A 22498-nucleotide genomic window follows, 5' to 3' on the forward strand; every position below is an offset into this window, starting at 1 on the left:
GCCTCCATTCTCTCTTTTATTCCATGCAGTCAAGCCCAAACACACCACCACATCCATCCTGAACTCTCATAAGCCAGAGATTCACAGGTCACCTTCGTCACTTCATTCAGGTTTCTATACAAACGTCCTCTATCTTGGCTTTATTTTTATTCATATCTCTTGTAATTCATTGACATTTTGTTACATATGCATAGATATGTTTGTCTATCATCTCTTTTATATTGAGAATATAAGCTTCACAAGGCAAGAAAATGCTCTATGTGGTTTCTTGCTAGTAAATATTTGTTAAATAAATAAATTCACCATATTTTCTTCAAATTTAATATTTTCACTTAACTGCTCTAGAACATTAAATACATTACCGGCTTACAATTAAAAAAATACATGCTGGATGCAGTGGCTGACGCCTTTAATCCCAGCATTTTGGAAGGCAGAGGTGGGAGGATTGTTTGAGCCCAAGAGTTTGAGGCTGCAGTAAGCTAGGGTTACACCATTGCACTCCAGACTGGGCAACCAAGTAAATCCCTGTCTCAAAAAAAAAAAAAAAAAAATACTGCACTAAAATAATGGAATGGAACTACAGGATAGTTTGACCTAAGGTCAGTAGCAACGACGTTCTGTCTAGACAGGGCCCTGAAGTAATCGAGAAAAAGAGAAAAATGTGTATACTTTTATTTTTTTATACTTTAAAATCATATATTTAAAAGCTCTATATGAAATACATTATACTGTACATACATTTGGAGATATTTTCTAGAAAAATGTATGTACTTTTATGTTTCTCGTTTAAGAAAGATGTACTACACATATATAGAAAACAGGATGAGTTGGCATAAAGATACAAATTGGTTTTTAACAGGGCACAGAATTTTCAATGATACTTTTTCATTGTTCTGCTTCTTTATTTTCAAATATTTTATTAATGATTAATTGTATTGTTAATCTATTATAGAAATACTAAAGTTGTTAGTTTCAGCTATGTTCTACAAACATGTCCAAATCATTTTGAATACTTTTACAGGGAAAAAACAATAGGATTTCTAAAAAGAGTGGCAGCCCAAAAACAATAGTCCTGCTACACACTGCTCTGCAGTCTACACATCAAGCAGTTTAGAACGGAACACACACGTGTCAGAAAGAAGTGAAGTGAATCTTTATGGCTACAACATGGCCGCTAGAAAAGTTGTAAGTCCAGCTCTGACACTCCCAAAAAGGCCCAGTAGCATTTTTTAAGTATGGCTTATCTTAGTGAAGAGAGAAAATGTAAATCAATAGGAGGTGTACAATAGGAATTATAAATCAGTTTCCTAATTAATTGACAGGTATGAACCCAGAATTCACTTCTACCACTCTGCATAATTTTAATTTTAGGTGACCTTATGACCTTATTATATTTTCTTTCCAAGTAAAATATAATGAAAATATTAAGTCTAATGGAACAAGATACTCTTAAGAAAGAGTATCTTGATACATTACCCTGAGTTTGCCTTTAGGACTTTAATCATCTCTACCTCTGTGTCATACCAAGATTTAAACATTTACAACTCACCTTCAATACAGGTGTATTTATTATGGCAAAGTTCCCCAAAGAAAAGGCAAAGTATAAAAGTGGTTATACATATGGTGATTTTTAGCCAGATCAGAAGACATGATTTCAGTGTGCTCAGCAGAGTTAGTAAATACATTTATATAGCAGTATTATAGGCCATAGTCTTCATTTCAAAGTTGGAGAATTAATGAGATTTTTCATTTTAACGTTTACTTAAAAACATGTAATGAAACACTTGTTGCTCTTCTTTTTCCCCTAAATTCCCAACCTCAAACCTGGTTACACACACACACACACACACACACACACACACACACACACACAAAACAGATCAAGGGAAACTTTTATTGAGTCAGTACACTTGAATGATATGCTATAATTTTCTCCTGCTGCGGTTTCTAATTATTATCTCACTTTTCAGGATACAGGATGGAGTTATTTTCATAGACCATTCATTTAATTACGTTTACTGAGCACCTACTATACATCAGGGACACAGAGGCATAGGCAGAGGGATTTTGTAATAACTGAGACAGAGAAGATCCTTGGTCTCATAAAGCTTATGTCCTAGTGCAGAATGATAGTCAAGGAACAAGTAAATCAATATCATTTCAAGTGGTAATGGGAGCTGTGAAGAAAATTAAGCATAGGCAGTGAATGCAGGGAGGTAGCTTTTTTAACTTGGATAGTCAGGGAAAGCTTCTCAGAGGAGGCGACATTTGAGCAGATTTTAACACTAAGAAAAGCCCAAGTGTAAGAAGATCTGGGAAAATAATACTGCAGGTATAAGTAACAGCAAGCGTAAAAGGTCTGTATTGGGAACCAACTTGGCATCTTCAGTGAATGGCTAGAAGTTACAGCTGTGGCATGAGGAAGAGAGTGGTAGGAATTGGAACTGGAGAGTTAATCAAAGGTCAGATCATGTAGATACTTTTTTATTTCATGACAAACTTTTGTCATGAAAATTAAAAAAGAAGAGACAGGGTCTTACTATGTTGTCCAGGCTGGTCTCAAACTAATGGCCTCAAGGTAACTGAGATTATACCTGCAACTGGCTCTTGTGATTATGTTTAGAATTTAGGATTTCTTTCTTTCTAGATGTGATGATAACTAGTGGAACTTGACTAAGGAGCGGTTTTATATTAATCTGCAGAGCAGTAGAAGCAGGGACACTAAGAAGTAATTAATCTTACTGAAAGATGATGCTGGTTGGGTGTGGTGCCTGATAATGTAACGACAGTGTTTTCAGGTCATTTGCTGCTGAAAAGTGTGACACAATAAGAATTGGCCACTGGGGTTGGGTAACACAGACATCATTTGTAACCAGAAGAGTGTTTTAGTGAAGTGACTGGGACAAACGCTTGAGTGGCATGTATGAAAGAGAAAATGAGGGATGAGAAAGTGAGGCAATAGGAATTTAAAACTATTAGAAGTTTTTCTGGTAAAGAAAATTAAAAAGCAGCAGGATTGGGGGATGTCAGGATACCTCTCTCTGTGTGTTTTTACTTTTTAAGATGAAAGCAATCACACATATTTGTATACTGATGGGAAACAACAAAATGGAAGGAGAAATGATGATGCAGGACAGAAAAAGAATGTGTAGAGGAATACTGTCTTTAAAAGGTGAAAGGCAGTAGGACCCAGTGCATAACTGGCAGGATTTACCTCAGTTGGAATATGGACATTATGTCCATTATAACAACATAGAATGCAGTGTGGATCCAAATCCTATTAGTTTAGGATTTGGTGGAAATCTGGGGTAGCTGTGTTTTCCCAAGAAAGTATTATGTGAGACCATAAACTGAGATAGAATTAGATATTTTAAGAGATAGAACAAGTTGTTTATTAATCATCTGGTAGAATGGGGAAAAGGTTTTTAATAGACAAATGCAATAGGATCACCCAAAGTGCTGTGCTCACATATAGTGTGAGATAAATTGATATGGTTGTATATGAAAGTCCTTGGGTGTACATACAGAATTTGCAGCTTGGCACATAATTGGAGTTTTAACAGGTAAGTAAGTTAGTCATTTAGAATGCTACTTTTAACTTCCTATTCATCAGCTTAATCAGAAGCCAGACTCCGTTGTTAATTTTCTGTGTCATGATAGCTAGACTTATGATTTCTTTTTGCTCAGTTTCTTTACGTGTAAAATTAATTATCAATGCTTTATTTGTGGAAGCAAATACAAAATAAAAATTGGCATGCATTAGGATTTCACTGGGAAAAAGATGTATAGTTTTGAGTTTGATATCAGACTATCCAGGTTTGACATTCTGGCTTTGTTATTTATCAGTTACATGGCCATGAACAAAGTTACTTATCTTCTGTGAGTCTCATCTTCTTCCATAAAATGGGGATAATAATAATACCTGTATTCAAGAGTTTGATGTTAGAAATAATATAAAAGCAACTAGCAGAGTATGTAGCATGTATCAAATAGTCTATATGCAATGTTATTAACATGATGATCATTACTATTAATAAAGGCAATTAAGCAAACTATACATTTAATAAAGTTGCTGATTATTATTGCCTTCTCTCTTTAGGTATTGCAAATGCTGTTTTTAATGGACAAAGCAGTCAAATATTATTCAGAAGCAATGGGAATATTACCAGAGAACTCACCAATATCACATTTGGTTTCAGAACAAGGGATACAAATGTAATAATATTGCATGCAGAAAAAGATCCTGAATTTCTTAATATTAGCATTCAAGATTCCAGATTATTCTTTCAATTGCAGAGTGGCAACAGCTTTTACACGCTGAGCCTGACAAGTGTGCGGTCAGTGAATGACGACCTGTGGCACCGAGTGACTCTTTCCATGGCAGACCCGCTGGCCCAGACCTCCAGGTGGCAAATGGAAGTGGACAACCAAACACCTTTTGTGACTAGCACAATTGCTACTGGAAGCCTCAACTTTTTGAAGGATAATACAGATATTTATGTGGGTGACAGAGCTATTGACAATATAAAAGGCCTGCAAGGGTGTCTAAGTACAATAGAAATCGGAGGGATTTATCTCTCTTACTTTGAAAATGTTCGTGGGTTCACTAAGAAACCTCAGGAAGAGCAGTTTCTCAAAATCTCTACCAATTCAGTGGTCACTGGCTGTTTGCAGTTAAATGCCTGCAACTCCAACCCCTGTTTGCATGGAGGAAACTGTGAAGACATCTACAGCTCTTATCATTGCTCCTGTCCCTTGGGATGGTCAGGGAAACACTGTGAACTCAACATTGATGAATGCTTTTCAAATCCCTGTATCCATGGCAACTGTTCTGACAGAGTTGCAGCCTACCACTGCAGATGTGAGCCTGGATACACTGGTGTGAACTGTGAAGTGGCTATAGACAATTGCCGGAGTCACCAGTGTGCAAATGGAGCCACCTGCATTAGTGATACTAATGGCTATTCTTGCCTCTGTTTGGGAAATTTTACAGGAAAATTTTGCAGGTAAGCATAAAGTCCATAGGAAGCGTGGTCTTTGGAGCTATTCTCTGCATCACTGTTTTTGTCAAATTGGAAAGCCGTCTCCTCAAGGTGCACATATATACTGTGCTGAACAGGGCTGACACTGGTCACTTCCATCACAATTTGGTCATGTCAAGATGGGATCTCACTTGCTGGGATATTCTACAAGTCAGAATGGTAGTGTTTAAATCAGAGTTTCAGCAAAATATTTTCTTAGTCATCTGTGTGAAAATATGTCTCATGAACTGTAGCCCCAGGGTCTGACAGCTTCAAGGCCTCGGGAAACAAATACATTTACAATAAAAGCAAAAGCTAAAATGTAGTATTGTTAGAGAAGGCATGACTTCTATTGGTAAAATAATGTCCTGGGCTATTTCAGGCAGGTAAATATTATAAAATCCCAAAAACACTACATTAAAGTATACAGCTGACTCTTGAACAATGCAGGGGTTAGAGGTGCCGACGTGTAGTTGAAAATCCACATTTAACTTTTAACTCTCCCGCAACGTAACAACTATCATCCTGGCTGACCAGAAACCTTAATAACATAGTCGATTAACACATATTTTGCATGTCATATTCTGTATTCTTACCATAAAGCAAGCTAGAGAAAATAAAATGCTCTTAAGAAAATCATAAGAAAGAGAAAACATGTTTACTATTCATTAGTGGAAATTGATCGTCATAAAGGTCTTTATCCTCATTATCTTCATGTTGAGTAGGATGAAGAGGGAGAGAAGGGGTTGAGGCTGTCTCAGTGGTGGCAGAGGTGAAAGAAAATCCACATACAAATGAACCTACATCATTCAAACATGTGTTGTTCAAGGATCAACTGTAATTTCAAAACAGTGGAATTATTATTCTCAGACAAATATAAAATAAACATGTTTCAATGGTTTTGTCATTAAATAATGAGGAAACTAGTAAGATATAAAAACTAATTCAAAGGACAATCTAAAGAATATGTGTGTATATGTGTGTATATGTATATATATACACACACACATATATATACAGACACACAAACAAGAATGAGTGATGAACTTATTAATAAATATAAAACTGTTTAATATCCTATAGGGCAAGAAAATTTAGTATTTCTTGCCTATAGGGCAAGAAATTTTAAGTTTTTCATGTCTTCTATAGTGTGCTAATCAATTGTATGGCTGACTACAGATAAATTCATTTGCATTTTGATGAACAAGATTTTCATATTAATACTGTTTTCTACGACTTACAGAATTGTAATATTGCTTAGCAAAAAAATCGAAGCATAGATCACTGCAAAAGTGGATAATTCCTAGATGGTCCTTTACAAAAACCCAGCATTGCATTGAAAGAATACACAGTGATCTTCTTTCCCCATTTCAAAGTATTTCACAATTTTTTCTACAACTACAAAAGCAGTATTTTAGTTCTTGTAACCACCTCCATTTCAAGCTACATAAACAGATAAGAAAGAATATTTTTCTTCTAAGTCACATTGCTTCAGTTTTCCGTGTAAGAAGTCATTATTGTTTTTACAACTTACACCACTTTAAATTTACTAAATAATTGAGTCATTATGGGGAGGTGAGAGGGTTATTATTAACAAGTAATACATTCCAGGACTTCGGCAGGAACACCTGGAATGGGTTGGCAGCCTGTAGACATTACACTAATTCAGAGGTGGTACCTTAATTGCATGAATCTCCTAGCAAACATAACATGTAGGCATACCTATAAGAAGTTGTACATCTCTCTGTAACAGTTACGGTTGTTCTGAGCCTGAGAAAGCAAGGCACCATTATAGGTGCTAGTGTTCACAACAGGTTACCTGCCTGTTTAAAAGCAAGAAGAATTTGGGATCAAAATCAGTACACTTCACTGTGACTTTNATAGGCCCTGGCAACTAGTTCTCCAGAATTTTTTTCTGCCTAATTCATCAAAGTCAAGTTCTCAAAGACTAAAACCCTCAAAAGTACCTTCTAATGAGATTCAGGAATTGTTTATTAAAACCAAGATGTATACCAAGCTTCATATTTGCATTGCTAATTGACCTCTTTCAAAGCTGGTTGACATTTTTGGCTCTTTTGAAAAGCCTTTATGCTATCTTCTTTGTAAAGTAGAATTGATTAGCTCATGTGGGAAGAGACACACTTGGCATCAAATAAGCTAGTCTATCCACATTAGCAGCAGCACACACAACAGGAATAAAATTCATTTCACATTTCCTGAATATTTATTATTGATCTGAGACCATGCACATATACAGTGGGTCAAACCCTAAGCAACACTATTAAAATCTTTTTAAACGGCAATCAGGTCATACTACTAGATTTTGTCTTATGGTGAAGTTCAGCTTAGCTTCTAACACTTGTTCTGCCTTTTATAGGATTCCCTAACATGTAAAGCTTCGTTGCCATACAAGAGAGCCACACTCTGAATTCACATGCAGTTACCATCGTGTGCTATATACAAAGCTCCTGGACAGCATTCGGCTTGCATTCTTCGAAGCTACAAATTATTACATAGGGAGCAGCAAGTCTTGGCAGGGCAACTGGAGTTCAGCTCCGAAAGCCAATAGAGAAATCACATGAGTGCTTGGGTACTAGACTGCTGTCCTTGCTTTCCCGGCCTTTATAGAGATGCAATTTTCCTCCGGCCTTCATTGATTTATTAGCAAAGCAGCAGCAAATCTAGTTATAGCAAGTTCTTTTGCAGCCCGAAATTTATTGCCACCCCGTGGCAAAGATCTTATCTCACAAATGAAAACTGTGTAGAAATGAAAACTGTAAAGCCATGCTGGTCACAGTACCCTCCAGCAGGAGCCTTTGACTGGAGAAAGTGATTCTTGTATAATGCAGCACAATTAAGCATTTATAGCTCCTCCAGCCTGAGTACTTAATTAGCTTGGTGTTGACTACATGCATGAATTTATCAAAAAAAGTTTTCTTGAATGAAATAAACAAGATGAACAGCTGTGGCTTTTGCTTTTATCTCTCTAGACAGAGCAGATTACCCTCAACAGTCTGTGGAAATGAGAGGACAAATCTCACTTGCTACAACGGAGGCAACTGCACAGAGTTCCAGGCTGAATTAAAATGTATGTGCCGGCCAGGTTTTACTGGAGAATGGTGAGTCACATTAGAGCTTTCTGGAAGAGAATTCTGGGCTAAAGAATGATGGGATCACTCAAAGTTCATTTTCTCTTCTAATTTTTTATCTCAGTTCCCATAGGAAAATCTATGCTGAAATAGAGGTTCAGACAGAGTGAAACAATAAAAAAGAAAAAAAACTACAGTTTAGGTCAAAGGAGAGAATGTTTTATTAGCCAAGACTTCAAATAGGAAAAAATGTTTTTTAAAAAATGCATAATGTGCTATTTTTCTTTCTTATAAGTACTTCTGAATTCACATCTTTTTTTCTTACTAAAACTCTAATACATGATGCAAATATGGTTGCTGTTGAAATAAAATAAAATGCAACTAAAAGATTGCCTCATAGAATTGCCTGCAACCTGGAAGTATACGTTATCCATATGATTCTACTTTTCCCAGAGAAATCCTTCAACTCTTCTTCACTTAATACAGGAATTCTTAAAATGGAGTTGGTCAATGGCTTCAAGCAATCTGTGACCTGTTGAAAATACTGGAAAACTGGAATATATATTCGACTGGCTAGGGGTAAGGTCAAGAATAGAAAGAATGCATACTGCATAGCTTTTATCAGCTGCTCAAAGGGATCTATGTCCTCAAAACAGTTATGAACCAGGACTCTATAGAATACAGATACTATGTAAGTAGGTACTAAATAGTTAACCTTGGTTTAGCACTGTGCCATGCACCTTACAAATACCATCTCTAATTCTTATAGTTCTGTAAGGACGGTTTTATGATTTTTATTTTGCATATGTGTAAACTGAGGCTGAGAGGTTAAGTGACATATAAAGGGTCAATCCACATATATGCTGCAGTAGGATTGAGCTGCCTTCAAAGCCTCTGCTCTCTGTTTGATGTGCTGGCATAACTGTATGAATATAAATCTTTGCTCACCACAATTTTTTTTTTTAAATGAGAAAGGTGTTCTTCCATCTCATATATCATTCAGGGTAAGACACAGTGATCTCTGATCAAACTTCCTACATTGAACAAATTAAATAAATGAAACTCAGACATATTTAACAAAGAGATTTCGACTGAATCAATATTTCCCATAGGCATAGTTGATAAAATAATAGATATGTGAGTGCTCCCTGACAAGTACCCTTTGAATTAATTTAAATTTTCTACTTTTTAGCTGGCTCTTTTGCATCACAAAGATACAGATCTTTTGCCATTTTTACAAAACCTCAGAGAGTCTAGGGTATGCCTGCATTTTACCATTCTAGCGTTCTTTTTTATATGCAGCCTGCCTTCCGTGGTTGGCTGTAATTGGCACAGGCATTCCAAGTCTGTATGTACATGGAAGGAGATAGGTTTGAGTCACATTCTATTTTCTGTTGTACCAATTTTTGTCATGCAGCTTATTAACTGAGACCATTCCGTTGTCTTCCAATTCAATGTATGTTCAGAATATTGCAAATATTTTCCTGTCATTAATTTTGAGTAATTCAACTATCATCAATTGCTGGTTGCTTCCTGGTTGAAGGTCACAGTTTCTGCCTAATGCCACAATGCACAGAACTCATCCAAAACCTTGGATTATTTTTCTCTGCCACTCACACATTATCTCTATTTACAGCAAATATTTCTTTGTCCTCTGATGTTTATTAGTTTACAACATTTATATTTGGCATTTAAACTCAAATTAGTTTTGAAATGTATAAAGAAAAGAAAGCTTAGAATTTTCCTTCTTTTCTCAGGAGACTTTTCAACTGGAAGACCTTCTGTAGTGCTAGGTATTTCTGAAACATTGGACCTGGGTTCAATAGATTCTGTACTTCCTAAGTCCTTAACCATCGTTAGGTAATTGACTGGATGTTAATGGGTTTATGTTTACTTTCTATCCATTAATTAACCTCTAATAAGCACTCCAATGATGCTGATAATGCATGTGTATCTATTGTTGGCTCTTTAGTTCAACAGAGAAATAGGTGAGAAAGTCATGGAGCAGATAGAGGAAGACAGAAAATATTGGGTAATCTCCCTTGGTCTAGGAAATGTGACTTCCATTGCATCCAAGAATATTGAAAAGCTATCCTCAAATAAATTGGCTTCTCTCCTGCCTTAGTTAAACCTCCAACTTAATAGTGTCATACTGGCAGGTTTTGAATGATGGATGGTGTAAACACTCTGGCCCACCCAGGACCGAGAATGCTTGGCAGGCTCCTGAAAGTTGTCAAGTTTTGCTCAGATCTAATCAAAGAAGTCTCCCTCCAGCCCAGAAGCATAAGCCAAAAAAGAAAAACAAAATGTCTCAGCTATGGTTGGGATCCAACGGGATAAGGAGCTGTTTTTCTTGGAAGAAATCTTTGTTTTCCTTTATACCTTGGGCTGGCCTGGCCTCACTACCTCATCCCCTTTCATTTTGAGCCTAGTGATTAGTCTCTGACCCATACGTGCAAGTTTTACCTTTTGGAAGGTGAGGGAAAAAATAAGGAAAAATTAAAAATTGTTTACATCAAATTTCAACATTATAGGCTGCACTGTAGAGATCTTGAAGCTAAGATTTTATACAAATTTTCAAAAGTAAAATAACTGTCTTAGTTACTATTCTATCCCAAGTTCCTAGCAAAGTGTTTGGTACATGGTATGTGTTAAATAAATATCCACTGAGTGTCTGAATACATGATTGGTGACTTCATCAATTAATATACAGAAAAACAAATTCTTGGTGGAAAGTTTGGTTAAAAAAATGACAGTATCCCAGGAAGAAGAAAAATTCGATTTGCTGGAGAATTGGTGTCACTCGTTTTAGAAAATTTAGCTTTTGAAAGTCATTCTACCTCAACATTTCAGAAATTATGCTTGCCTATCAGAACACAGATTTTTAAGCAAGAACAATCTTCTAATTATCTATGTTTTGCTTTTGTTAGAAAAAAAGGGAGGATTTCCATAGAAAATAATTCAAAATCTCTCAGAAACCCTTCTCTTTTTCTGTCTGTCTGTGGTGGGCTTTCCCCCTTAGCCTGAGGGCTGTGATGCATGAGGATCCTAATAGCCTGAATGTAGGTCTGCACTGCAGACTACAGATGGCAAAATAGAGCCTCTCTCCTTGTGCCCCTAATAAACTGAACATTTACACAAGCTGGCAACCCCACTAATGCTCTTGAGCGTGACACTGGTTATGCATGGCCCACTCTTTCTTGGCTTCTAAATATTTGCATCTACTTTCTCATTCTAATTAATTCCATGTGTATATGTATACATATGTGTACAAATTATTTCCGTTAAACCCCAAATGAGTTAAAGAAATTCTAAGGAACATCTCCAACATTACCAAGTATATATAAAGCATGTGTGGATTGGTAGATAACAGCTGTGCTGTCCCAGACAGATATGGCAAACTCTTTCTTGCCATTTCACAAGCAATGTATTCAACAGGGTCCTGGGTTTCTGCTGTTCTGTTTATTTTCAAGGTGCGAAAAGGACATTGATGAGTGTGCCTCTGATCCGTGCGTCAATGGAGGACTGTGCCAGGACTTACTCAACAAATTCCAGTGCCTCTGTGATGTTGCCTTTGCCGGCGAGCGCTGCGAGGTGGACGTAAGCGACCTCTCCTTTTATGTCTCTCTCTTATTTTGGCAGAATCTCTTTCAGCTTCTTTCTTACCTCATTTTGCGCATGAATGATGAGCCAGTTGTTGAGTGGGGTGAACAGGAAGATTATTAACATGTATTTGAACATTCCCAAATGAAAAAAAGCCATTGAATTTCAAGAAATGCCTTGATTCGTTTTAGATCTCTGGGGAAAAAAGGAAAATAAAAACCATCTTCACAATTAAAATAAATTAAAATAAATTCAAGGCTTATTTTAAGCATATCAGAAACCCTTTGTATATAAAATATTTTCCTACTCTACCTTGAAATATGAAAAATTGTTCTTAATATAACTAGAAATGTCTCCTTATTAAGTATATTTAGTACAAATATATTATCATTCTTAACACTTCTATATGTGAATTATCATTGCAATTAATAAACCATTTTTCCCATTCCATTTCTGAGTATACATATTTTCACACTGTAAGTTGCCTCAATGACTATGATTCTATTTTCATTTCTGTTGTGTCATTCTTACCTATTATTTATGACACAAAAATTGAGAATTACAGTCTGGGTGTGGTGACTCACGCCTATAATCCCAGCACTTTGGGAGGCTAAGGACAGGAGTTCGAGACCAGCTTGGCCAATGTGGAGAAACCCTGTCTCTACTAAAAATACAAAAATTAAGCAGGAGTAGTGGCGTTTGCCTGTAATCTCAGCTACTTGGGAGGCTGAGGCAGAAGGATTGCTTAAACCAAGTAGGCAGATGTTGCAGTGAGCCACGATCACACCACTGCACTTCAGCCTGGGCAACAGAGCGATACTCTGTCTCAAAAAAAAAAAAAATCATCAAGAATTACTGATTATATCCATCTATGTTTTTATATGAAACTATTCAGTTGAATTGTTGCCAGGTCTCTGATAGGTGATACATTTGTAAAGAGAAATGAGGAATTTACATCAAGTCCCTAAAAATGTAGAAAAGCTATTTCTGGTATCAATAGTCAAATTATACCTTGCCAGTATAATTTCTGATTCCATAAAACTCTCTCTAACAAAGGTACAAATAATCCTTTCTCTATTTCTTTTTCTGCAATACTTTCCCTTTTCCTAACAAACAGAATAATTTTTTATTAATTGTTTCTAAATTTATGAGCTTGTTGACTTTTCAATCAAATGAACTAATTTCAGTTGATTTTCAATGAATATTTAATAAAAATAAGAACTGTAGTCTACATGTAAATTTATAATTGTAAAACTTGAATTTTCTTAGAGCTATGGTTTTCTAAGATTTGCAAGTGCATTAATTTTCTTCAAGTATCTTTCTGAAAAAAGTATAAAAACATAGTATACATCATAACCAAAATATATTTGACATTCTGATTTTTAAAAATAAACATATACCTGAAATGATGGATCTATAAATTAATAAGATATGCAAAAATTAATATAGTCTTTATTATAAAGATTACAGAGATCATAAAATAATTGGAAAAACTTTTGTAAATGTTTTTATTCTTTCCACTATTGTGTTATCATTTATGCTAAATATCTTTGTGTAGATATACTCTTCCAAAGAAGACATTATTTGTGTTCATTTAAAGGAAAAATAGTTTGGTCCTGTGAATTAATTCAGAAAGCAACTAAAATAACAATGGCCTGCCAAATGTCATTTTGTAAATATGATTTGAATATGTGAGGATAATTTATCCATTGGGTGATATCTATTCAGTCCCAATTGTTTTAAGGAAGTTGTTTTTCTGTGGGAATGACCAAGGTAAATTTAAATATACCATTCAAACAAACAAGGACAAAATAATATCCTTGTTATAGAGTATATGTAGCATATAGTGTAAAGTAATATACTACAAAAGCAAAGAAAATGTATTTTTATCTTGCAATAGTAATAGAAGATTTTTATGCAGCAAATTCATATCCTTTAGAGTAGTGGGAATGATTTCCAACTGGGAACAATTATTTGTGAAGATTCTCCTTTTTACTCATCCATTTTCTTCATGTCCAAGGCTGCATGTGTGATGCTGCTGCTTCAGATGACTTGTTCCAAATTAGATTTGTGACAAAAGACACGGGGGAAAACGTCCCATCAATATTTGCATTCATAAGTATTTGCGATGAGCATAAAATAGATTATAGTCAAAGACCGTATGTATAGTTTTCACATTTACTCCCATCTAGGCATATCTGTACTTACGTACCTACAGGCTGTTCCAAATGTAATACGTTCTCTACCAAATATGGTTAAGAAATATTCACTCACAATTTCTCTGTACAATTCTGATACCTCTGTTGTCGCTGTAATTGTCAGTTGCTTTTCTGTTTTCCAAATGTCTTGTTGTCATGAGATATCTGACTTTTAAAAATGTCCCTTTTCTTTTTATTCTTCTGTATTTTCAACTGCATGTGTGTGACTATGGCTTTTACTATTTGCACAGAAAAATAAAACCTTTGTTTCTGTATCTTCTCTTTCTCATCTTCTAATGGTACTTGTATTTGTTGGCCTTGACTATGTCTTGTATGGTAAAATGTCCACCACTCATGCATATACACACACAAACAAATACACACACACATACCACAGAAGTACTAGTACTGATCTTCCTAAACCGTGATCTCTTTCTGCGAAAATGTCACTGGGAGTAAACCCTGTGGCATCCAAGTGAAAGTTGCATGTATGTTTCCTCTCTGGCACAGAATCCCCTAGTTGGCATTCTAAAGTTGATTACAACCCTAACTGTTCTTATTATTGGTTCTAAGGAGGGGCTGTTTTACCTAAATGACAGAAATTTACACTATCTCCTCCGGACCAAGCTTCTAAAACATAGCCTATATTTACTTGAATAAAAACTAATTCCATTTTGCTCCATTTTTCATATTTAAACTAAACAGGGCTATGTCTCTACTTTTGGCCATGCCTCTTTCTTTGTGTGTGTACATGGCAAGTGGGTTTTATCACTCTGCTTTTTGCAAACTAGAGAAGTGGAGAGAATAGGCACATTTGGAAAAATCCGTGTGTGAGGAGCATGGAGAGACAATTAAGTTCAATTAACACCACTGAGGACTTACTTTGTGCCAGGAACTGTGATAAGCCATTTTTGAATACATTATATTTTCAATTATCTTTTTTCAATACAAGGTCAACCAAAATTTTTTTACCTTCCAAATTCTTCACTAAATTTTCTTAAAAGATCTTTTGACCATTTCTAGGTTTTAAAATGGAAACTGTTAAGCTTTAATTTTGCAGTATTAAAGTGAAACTTTTTCTGAAAATGGTGCTGCATAAAATTTGAGTTTAGTGAGTTAGGTAGGAAATCAGTGAAGAAATCTGTTTCTCAACTGCCAATATTATTGCTAATATAAACTATGTTACTTCTCTGCTTTTTTTATTCAACAAATGTTTAATGCATATCTACTATTTGTCATATTTTATACTAGGTCATGGGAATAGAACTATGATTTAGACCCAATGCTTGCTCACAGTAAGCTGAAGTTATGGCAAAGAATGTGGGTAAATAAACAGCCTTAGGAAGTAACTAAGTGACAGCTGTAAGGGAGCATACGGGAGGGCCATTTTGTTCAGGCTTACAGGTGGATATCGAAGGTCAAGGCAAGTTTCCTGAAGCCTAAGCTAAGACTCGAGGGAGTTAGGCTGTGGGAGGAGCAACGACACAGCACAGTGTGTTTCAGGCGGAAGGGGCCGCCGACGTTGTGCTCTGTGGCAGGTGGTGTCACAGGAGGACAGTGCTGAAAGATTGGGCTGTAGAAATAAGCAGGAGTGAGCCCTTATAAGCCTTGGCAGAGACCTTGGTTTTTCATCATAAGAGAAATGGAGAATCCTTGAAGGGTTTCAAATAAGAAAAATGTCATGATTATACTTGCACTTTACAAAGATCACTTGGGCTTCTACATACAGAACAGCTTAAAAGGCAAGACTGGACCCAGAAAGACACGGTTAGGAGGCTGCTGCAGTGCTGAAGAAAAAACGAGATTTTGCACTACTGTATGTAGTTTAGAGAAGATTCTAAATGTTTGAAGCATGGTTGTTTGAGAGAAGCTGTGGGTCTAAGGGGGTGATAAGTTAAATTTGGTGAATAATATTTTTAATATCTTTGTTGACTGAATAAATGAATAAATTTAAGATCTGTTGGATATCTAAATACAGTTATTAATCAGTGTGCATATTCCATTCTGGAGTTCAAGAGGTATATATGGGTGTATATATTTGAGATATATTTATAGATCTATTGAGTTTTATATTCCATTGTTCGTATATGTAATCCATTTGTATTATTTCTGTATTGCTCTAGAATAATAGTACTTCAAACTTAGCAACTTAACACACACATTTATTATCTCACAGTTTCTGTGATCAGGAGCCCAGGCACAGTTTAACTAGGTCCTCTGCTCAGGATCTCACAAGACAGCATTCAAGGTGTCAGCCAGAAATGTGGTCTCATCTGAGCTGAACCAAGGAAGGATCCACTTCCAGAGTGAACTCAGGGGTCCAGTTCACTGACGTTGATTGCAGAAGTAGCCCTCATCTCCTTGAGGTAGCCCTCAGCTCCTTGCCACTTGGCGCTCCCTACCATGGTTGTTTACTTCCTCAAAGCCAAAAATGGAGGGAGAGATTCCAGCAAAATCTATGTTACCATTTTATGTAACGTAATTATGTAATTGTGTACATACACTCACATATATCCCCTCACCTTTATCATAGTTTGTTGGTTAAAAGCAAGTCACAGGCTCTGTCTACACTAAGAGAGAGGGGCACACAAGGTGTAATTACCAGGAGGCAGGGAACCATGGAGGTCTACTTTAAAATGGTATCTGCCAGCCAGGTGCGGTGGCTCACATCTGTAATGTTAACATTTTGGGAGGCCTAAACAGTAAGATCACTTGAGTATAGGATTTCCAGACCAGCCTAGACAACATGGTGAAATCTTGGTTCTGGAAAAAAAAAAAAAAGAATTAGCTTGACATGTGCCTGTAGTCCCAGCTACTGCGGAGGCTGAGAGTGAGGTGGGAGGAACACCTGAGCCAGGAAGTCGAGGCTGTCATGAGCCACGATGGCACCACTGCACTCCAGCCTGGGCAACAGAGCAAGACTCTGTCTCAAAACAAACAAACTAACAAAGTCTGTCTGCCATATCTTCTCTTATCTTTTTTACTCTCTGTGCTGCATTCTGCATGTATTTCCTATATTTCTCTTTCAAATGTTGGTAGTCTGCATATCATCCACTGATAGATTTTAAATTTTAAATTGCTTTAAAAATTTCTGACATTTTATTATCTTACAAGTCAATCCTTTCTTTTGTTTGTGTTCGGTTTTTTTCTCTATAATTGCTACGTTTATTCTACTTTCACATAGTTATGAACCTATTTAATAGTCTCTTTCAGACTGTTGTGTTATTTCAAGCTCTTGGAGTGCTCATCCTCCTATTTTTGTTCTGCTGAATTTTACTCACAACAGAGTTTTTCTTCTTGTGGTTTGTAAATTTTTAAGAGCAAATACAACTTTAAGAGGATATTTCTTTTTCCTGTGGGGTCTTTGCGTGCTGAGTTGTGTAAATGCCCCTGACTACAGCCTTAGCTTTAGATTTTGCTAGGAAGCCAGGAGTTCCATTAGTCTAGTGCCTGTTTTTGTGTTCTCAGTTTGGGGATTCCCACCTCTGGGTAATGTAAATTTGGTCTCCATATCCAGTTTGGATGCAAGCCCTTTATAAATGTGACACAAACTCTCTCCAACTTATTTCCTAGCCTGTGCTCTCACAAACACCACTCTCCAGCCACATGGAACTTTGCACTTCCCTTTGAACTTTTTGCAGCTGTCACAGCTCTTCCCTTATGCACTGTCCCTCACCTAACCTGTCATTCCCTTCCTCTCTGCCTGACAGGCTTTTGTCCTTCCAGAAATCTCAGATCTTGTACAGACTTTTCTAGGATCCTCTTCCTGGTTGCCCCAGGAAAAGCTTACTATTTTATTCTTGCACTTCTTGTTATTTTGCACTTCTGTTTTAGCCCTGATTACTTGTCTAATCATCTATACATGTACACAAAAAAACAGTATCCAATAAAAAATTGCTCAAGGCCAGAGGCCATCTAACATGCCTAACTCAGTTCTACAAATATCTGTAAAAGAATTATCACTTTACAGTAACATGGGGATCTTGAGAATAAATTATATTGCTTCCTTATTTTAATATTTTTATTTTAATAAGGACAAATGCTTATGTACCTAGAATAAAATTTATCATGATATAGCTCAGTGAGAAAATGCAGGATATTTAAGAATACAAATAAGTATTTCTTCATAGTGGTATTTGCCACAATGTCAAAATAATAGCAACTATGTCAGTGTGCATTTTTATTTTCTTGTAGTTATAGCATCATAGTTATAGCAGCTGTTTAAAATCCCTTTCCGTTAATTCCAACACCTTGGTTATCTTGTGATTGGTCTGCATTTATTAAATTTCCTCTTATATATATATATGGGTTTCATTTTTCTGTTTCTTTAGTAATTTTGGATTGCATCCTGGTCATTGTAACTTATACAATGCACAGACTATGAATTCTTTTATATTCCTCAGAAAACTATTATTTTATTTTGGCAGGCAGTCAGTTAGCTGAATCAAACTTCTAGCTCTGTAGCGGTGACCTCTGTGGTGTGTCACAGCTGCCATCTCTGCTCAGTTACTTTGTCTTTAGCTGGGTGGCTTGGAGTGTACTCTATATGGGCGTATTTCAAGGGTTAACCAGAGATTTGAGCAGAAATCATTTTCAGAAGATGAGGCTCCATCTCCGTAGGCCCCTCCTTTCTAAAATTTTTCCTTCCCTTTCCAGCTGCTACGGTTCTTCAAGCCTGTAAGATTGCGAATGTCTCTCCTAGTTTTAGGTAACTGGCATGGTATTGAGTAAAGACTGCACTCCAAAAATATGAAAATCACACAGTGCCCTCTGCTTTTCTTAGTTCAAATTCTCTTACAGGTCAATGCATACTTTTGATTATTATATGAGCGCCCTCAGATTGTTGTTTTTGATATTCTATCTAGATTTTATAGCTGTTATATGCCAAAGGGTCAGTCTAGTAGAAGCTGCTTTGTCCACAGAAGCGGAAACTGTTATTTTAAGTAGGTAATCTGAGATTGTATTTGAATAGGTATTTGATCCCAGAACAAGATATATGATTTTCCTTCTGATTTCTGCACTGACCACATCAATTGAGAAGAGCAGGTTTTACTTCTGGGCACTACATTTTCGGGAGAACATTGATGAATGCAAGGGCCTAGAAAAAGGCATTTTAGTTTATTTTAACAGTTTGTTACATGAGCATATTGTGTGATACTAGATTTTTTTGGAAACAGTGTAAGGATAAAGAGATATTTTGTCTAGAAAGAGAAGTCTTAAGGAAAGCATGAAACTGCCTTCACATATTTGAAACATTATCATGAGAATGAAAACATTGATTTGTTCTATATTAATACAGAAAGCAGAAATAAGACAAAGGAATATAATTTATTGAAAGAAGATTTCAAGTCAGCATAAGAGGAGGCAAGTTAACATTAGAAGTACTCAATAGTGTAATGCATTGATTTGCACCAACCTGAACTCCCATCCCTGGAAGCATTTCAATAGAATCTGAATGATCATATTTCAGAAATATTATAGAGAATATTTATGTACTGATTGAAAGAGAGCTATGGGCTTGACATTTCTTAAGCATCTATGATTAGCTGATTAGCACAACTAATGCATTTTGTATGTATAAAATTTCTCAAGATTATGGCATGGATTATTCATGATAACAAAATTATGGACTAGGTTGAAAATGACATTTGTGAATTTTAGTTGAGGAAAGACGTAGTATAGAGGGCTAAATAATTGGCCAAGATCACCTGATGCTTTGGAGAAAGGAAGGATTGGATATGATACATCTAGATTTTTCAGGTCATTAACACGTTAGACCATGTTACAAAAAAGAAATGTTTGAGAATGAGACCTTTCCCTAAGAATGTGATATTTTTTAATGCAGTGATTTATTTGCTTCTTTTTCTGAAATTGAAAACCTAACACCATCAATTCTGCCCCATTCAGGGCAAGGATGGGCCAGGCCTGGATGTGTGTCGTTGTGTGCTTCAATGCACTTACAGCCTTTTCTAAGCAACCTTTGAGGTCTGCACTGCTTCATCCTCAATCATTTCCAAACAGGATCTGCAAGTAGAATCAAGGCATATCGCTAGACAAAAACAGGAGAGCAATTGGGAAAGTCTGTTTACGTTGTGCTTTTCTTCTTAAAATCGTGTGGTAAAATAGTGAGGTTAGAAAAACATTCCGTCGTAAATTGTAGGACGTTCCTTATAGGAAGATTAAGCGAATGCTCCTTCAACCACTGCACTGAAATATATGCCACTGAAACATTAGATTGAGTCATATGAACTTGCATATATTTGACCTTTTGACTGATGGAAATGACAATTTAATATGGTTCAGCTGACTATATAATAAGTGCCTGATATTTGCCAGGATGCTTCTTCTAAAGTTTGGGTTGTTAAGGCAGAAGGGAGAATTAAAGAGTTAAAAGGAATTTCAGGAATCATCTAATCCAACATCTTTATGTATGAGATGAAGAATCTAAAGCTCAGAGAGAGAGTGCTTTACGTAGGCTATACAAGTATCCTGGTCTCTCAACCCACAGTTCAAAATTCTGCCTGCTGTTCTAAGATGATGCAGGAAACTCCCTGTCCCTTGTGCCAGAGAGATTGTGAATCAGTCTCAGAGTACTCTAAGGCACCGCATAGTCCCTGCATACCTGACCTCTTTTAAAGCTGCGAATTTATAAAACCCAATCAACATCAGCACTGCATTCATCAAAATGGAGTCTTAGTCTAATGACATTAAAAAATATCATGACAAATATAAATTGTCATTATATAGGCCTAGGATCTTAGAGGATGTAGGAGACAATGCTGAGTCTGCCCTGATTTTGTGACGGAAAAATGAAAGGATGTAAGAGATGAAGGGACCTTACATATCAATTATAGTAATAAATATTCACAGCAACCTTATGAGATAAATATTATAATACCCATCTTACAGATGGAGAAAATGAGATTTAGAAGGGCTAGTTACCTGGCCCAAGGTCACTCAACAAATAATTATCACAGTAAGGTTTAGCACCTGAGAGTATTTAATTCCAAGCCACAGGTCATTCTAGGATGCAGCACTATCTTTAGCAACAAACCCTATAAGTTGATTTCTAAATAAGTTACACATATGTAGAAATGGTTCAGCCATTATAAAAACCTGTATGAAAAAAGAGAATTATTATATAATTTGTTAACTATCATATGCTTCATGATTCTGAGTATATATACAAAATAATTGAAATCAGGATTTGAAAGACGTATCTGCACTCTCACATTTATTTCAGCATTATTCACAATAGCCAATAGATGGAAATAGGCTACATGTTCATTGAAGGATAAATGAATAAAGAAAATACAATGGAATATTATTCAGCCTTAAAAGGAATAAATTTATGACACACGCTACAATAGGAATGAACCAGAAGTACATTATGCTAAGTGAAATTAGCCAATCACAGAAGTACATGTATTGTAGGAGTTCACTTATATGAGGTATCTAGAAGAGTCAAACTCCTAGGAGCAGAGAGTAGAATTATGATTGCTAGGAGGTAGGGGGAAGTGGAAATGGGTGATGTCCTTAAATAAGTGTGTGTGTGTGTGTGTGTGTGTATTTAAATTATATATAAGTATATACACTCCCAATGTGTATGTATGTACTCCCAAAGTGCTGAGATTACAGGCATGAGCCACTGTGCCCAGCCAAGTATAAAATTTTAGTTATACAAGGTGAGTAAGTTTTAGAGAACTGCTGTACAATGGCTGTGCCTATAGTTAACAATACTGTATTGTGCGCTTGAAATTTTGTTAGTAGGGTCTCATGTAAAATGATCTTACCACAATTTTTTTAAAGTTACTTAAGAGAGAATTTAAAATATTTTAAATTAGTATATAAATATATACACATATGTGCTAATTTAGTATACTTATATTAGTATACTAATCATATTAGTATACTAATTATAAGCATATTTGTATATAAATATATACATTAAATATATATATATATGTGTATATATATATTTTTTTGAGACAAGGTCTTTCTCTGTCACCTGGGATAGAGTCCAGTGGTGTGATCACAGCTCACTGCGGCCTCAAACTTTTAGGCTCAGGCAATCCTCCTTCCTCAGCCTCCTAACTAGCTGGGACTATAGCCATGTACCACTACACCTGGCTAATTTTCTTCTTATTATTTATTTATTTATTTTAGAGATGAGGTCTCACTGTGTTGCCAAGGCTGGTTTTAAATTCCTGGGCTCAAGCAGTCCTCCTGTCCTGGCCTCCCGAAGTGTTGGGGTTACAGGCATAAGCTGCTGTGCCCAGCCAGGTAGAAAACTTTAATTACACAAGATGAAAAAGTTGTAGAGAACTGCTGTGCAACAATTATGCCTACAGTTAACAATATTGTTTTGTGCACTTGAAATTTTGTTGGTAAGATCTCATGTAAAATAATCTTACCACAATTTTTCTTTAGTTACTTAGAGATTTTTAAATATTTCAAATGGAGGAAAAATAAATAAATTAGAAATTGTTCATAAATGTTATTTTGATGCATTACCAAGAACCAAACTCAGGTCAATTTAGTTCGCTAATCTGTTTTCCCTTCATCTTTTCACGTTATTAAGATTTCT

The 22498-nt window shown here is 36.0% G+C and overlaps 1 protein-coding gene across 1 annotated transcript in view; it reads left to right on the forward strand.

The window, feature by feature from the left end:
• The window catches only part of CRB1 (crumbs cell polarity complex component 1), a 222629-nt gene that overhangs the window by 175487 nt on the left and 24644 nt on the right, over nucleotides 1-22498 (forward strand). The window contains exons 9-11 of the mRNA XM_017506056.2: nucleotides 4100-5006; nucleotides 8012-8140; nucleotides 11584-11710. Coding sequence (XP_017361545.1) covers nucleotides 4100-5006; nucleotides 8012-8140; nucleotides 11584-11710 — 1163 coding nt within the window. The remainder of the gene's footprint in view (nucleotides 1-4099; nucleotides 5007-8011; nucleotides 8141-11583; nucleotides 11711-22498) is intronic.

The sequence above is a fragment of the Cebus imitator genome, unplaced genomic scaffold, assembly GCF_001604975.1.
Source record: "Cebus imitator isolate Cc_AM_T3 unplaced genomic scaffold, Cebus_imitator-1.0 Scaffold347, whole genome shotgun sequence".
Lineage (NCBI taxonomy): Eukaryota > Metazoa > Chordata > Mammalia > Primates > Cebidae > Cebus > Cebus imitator.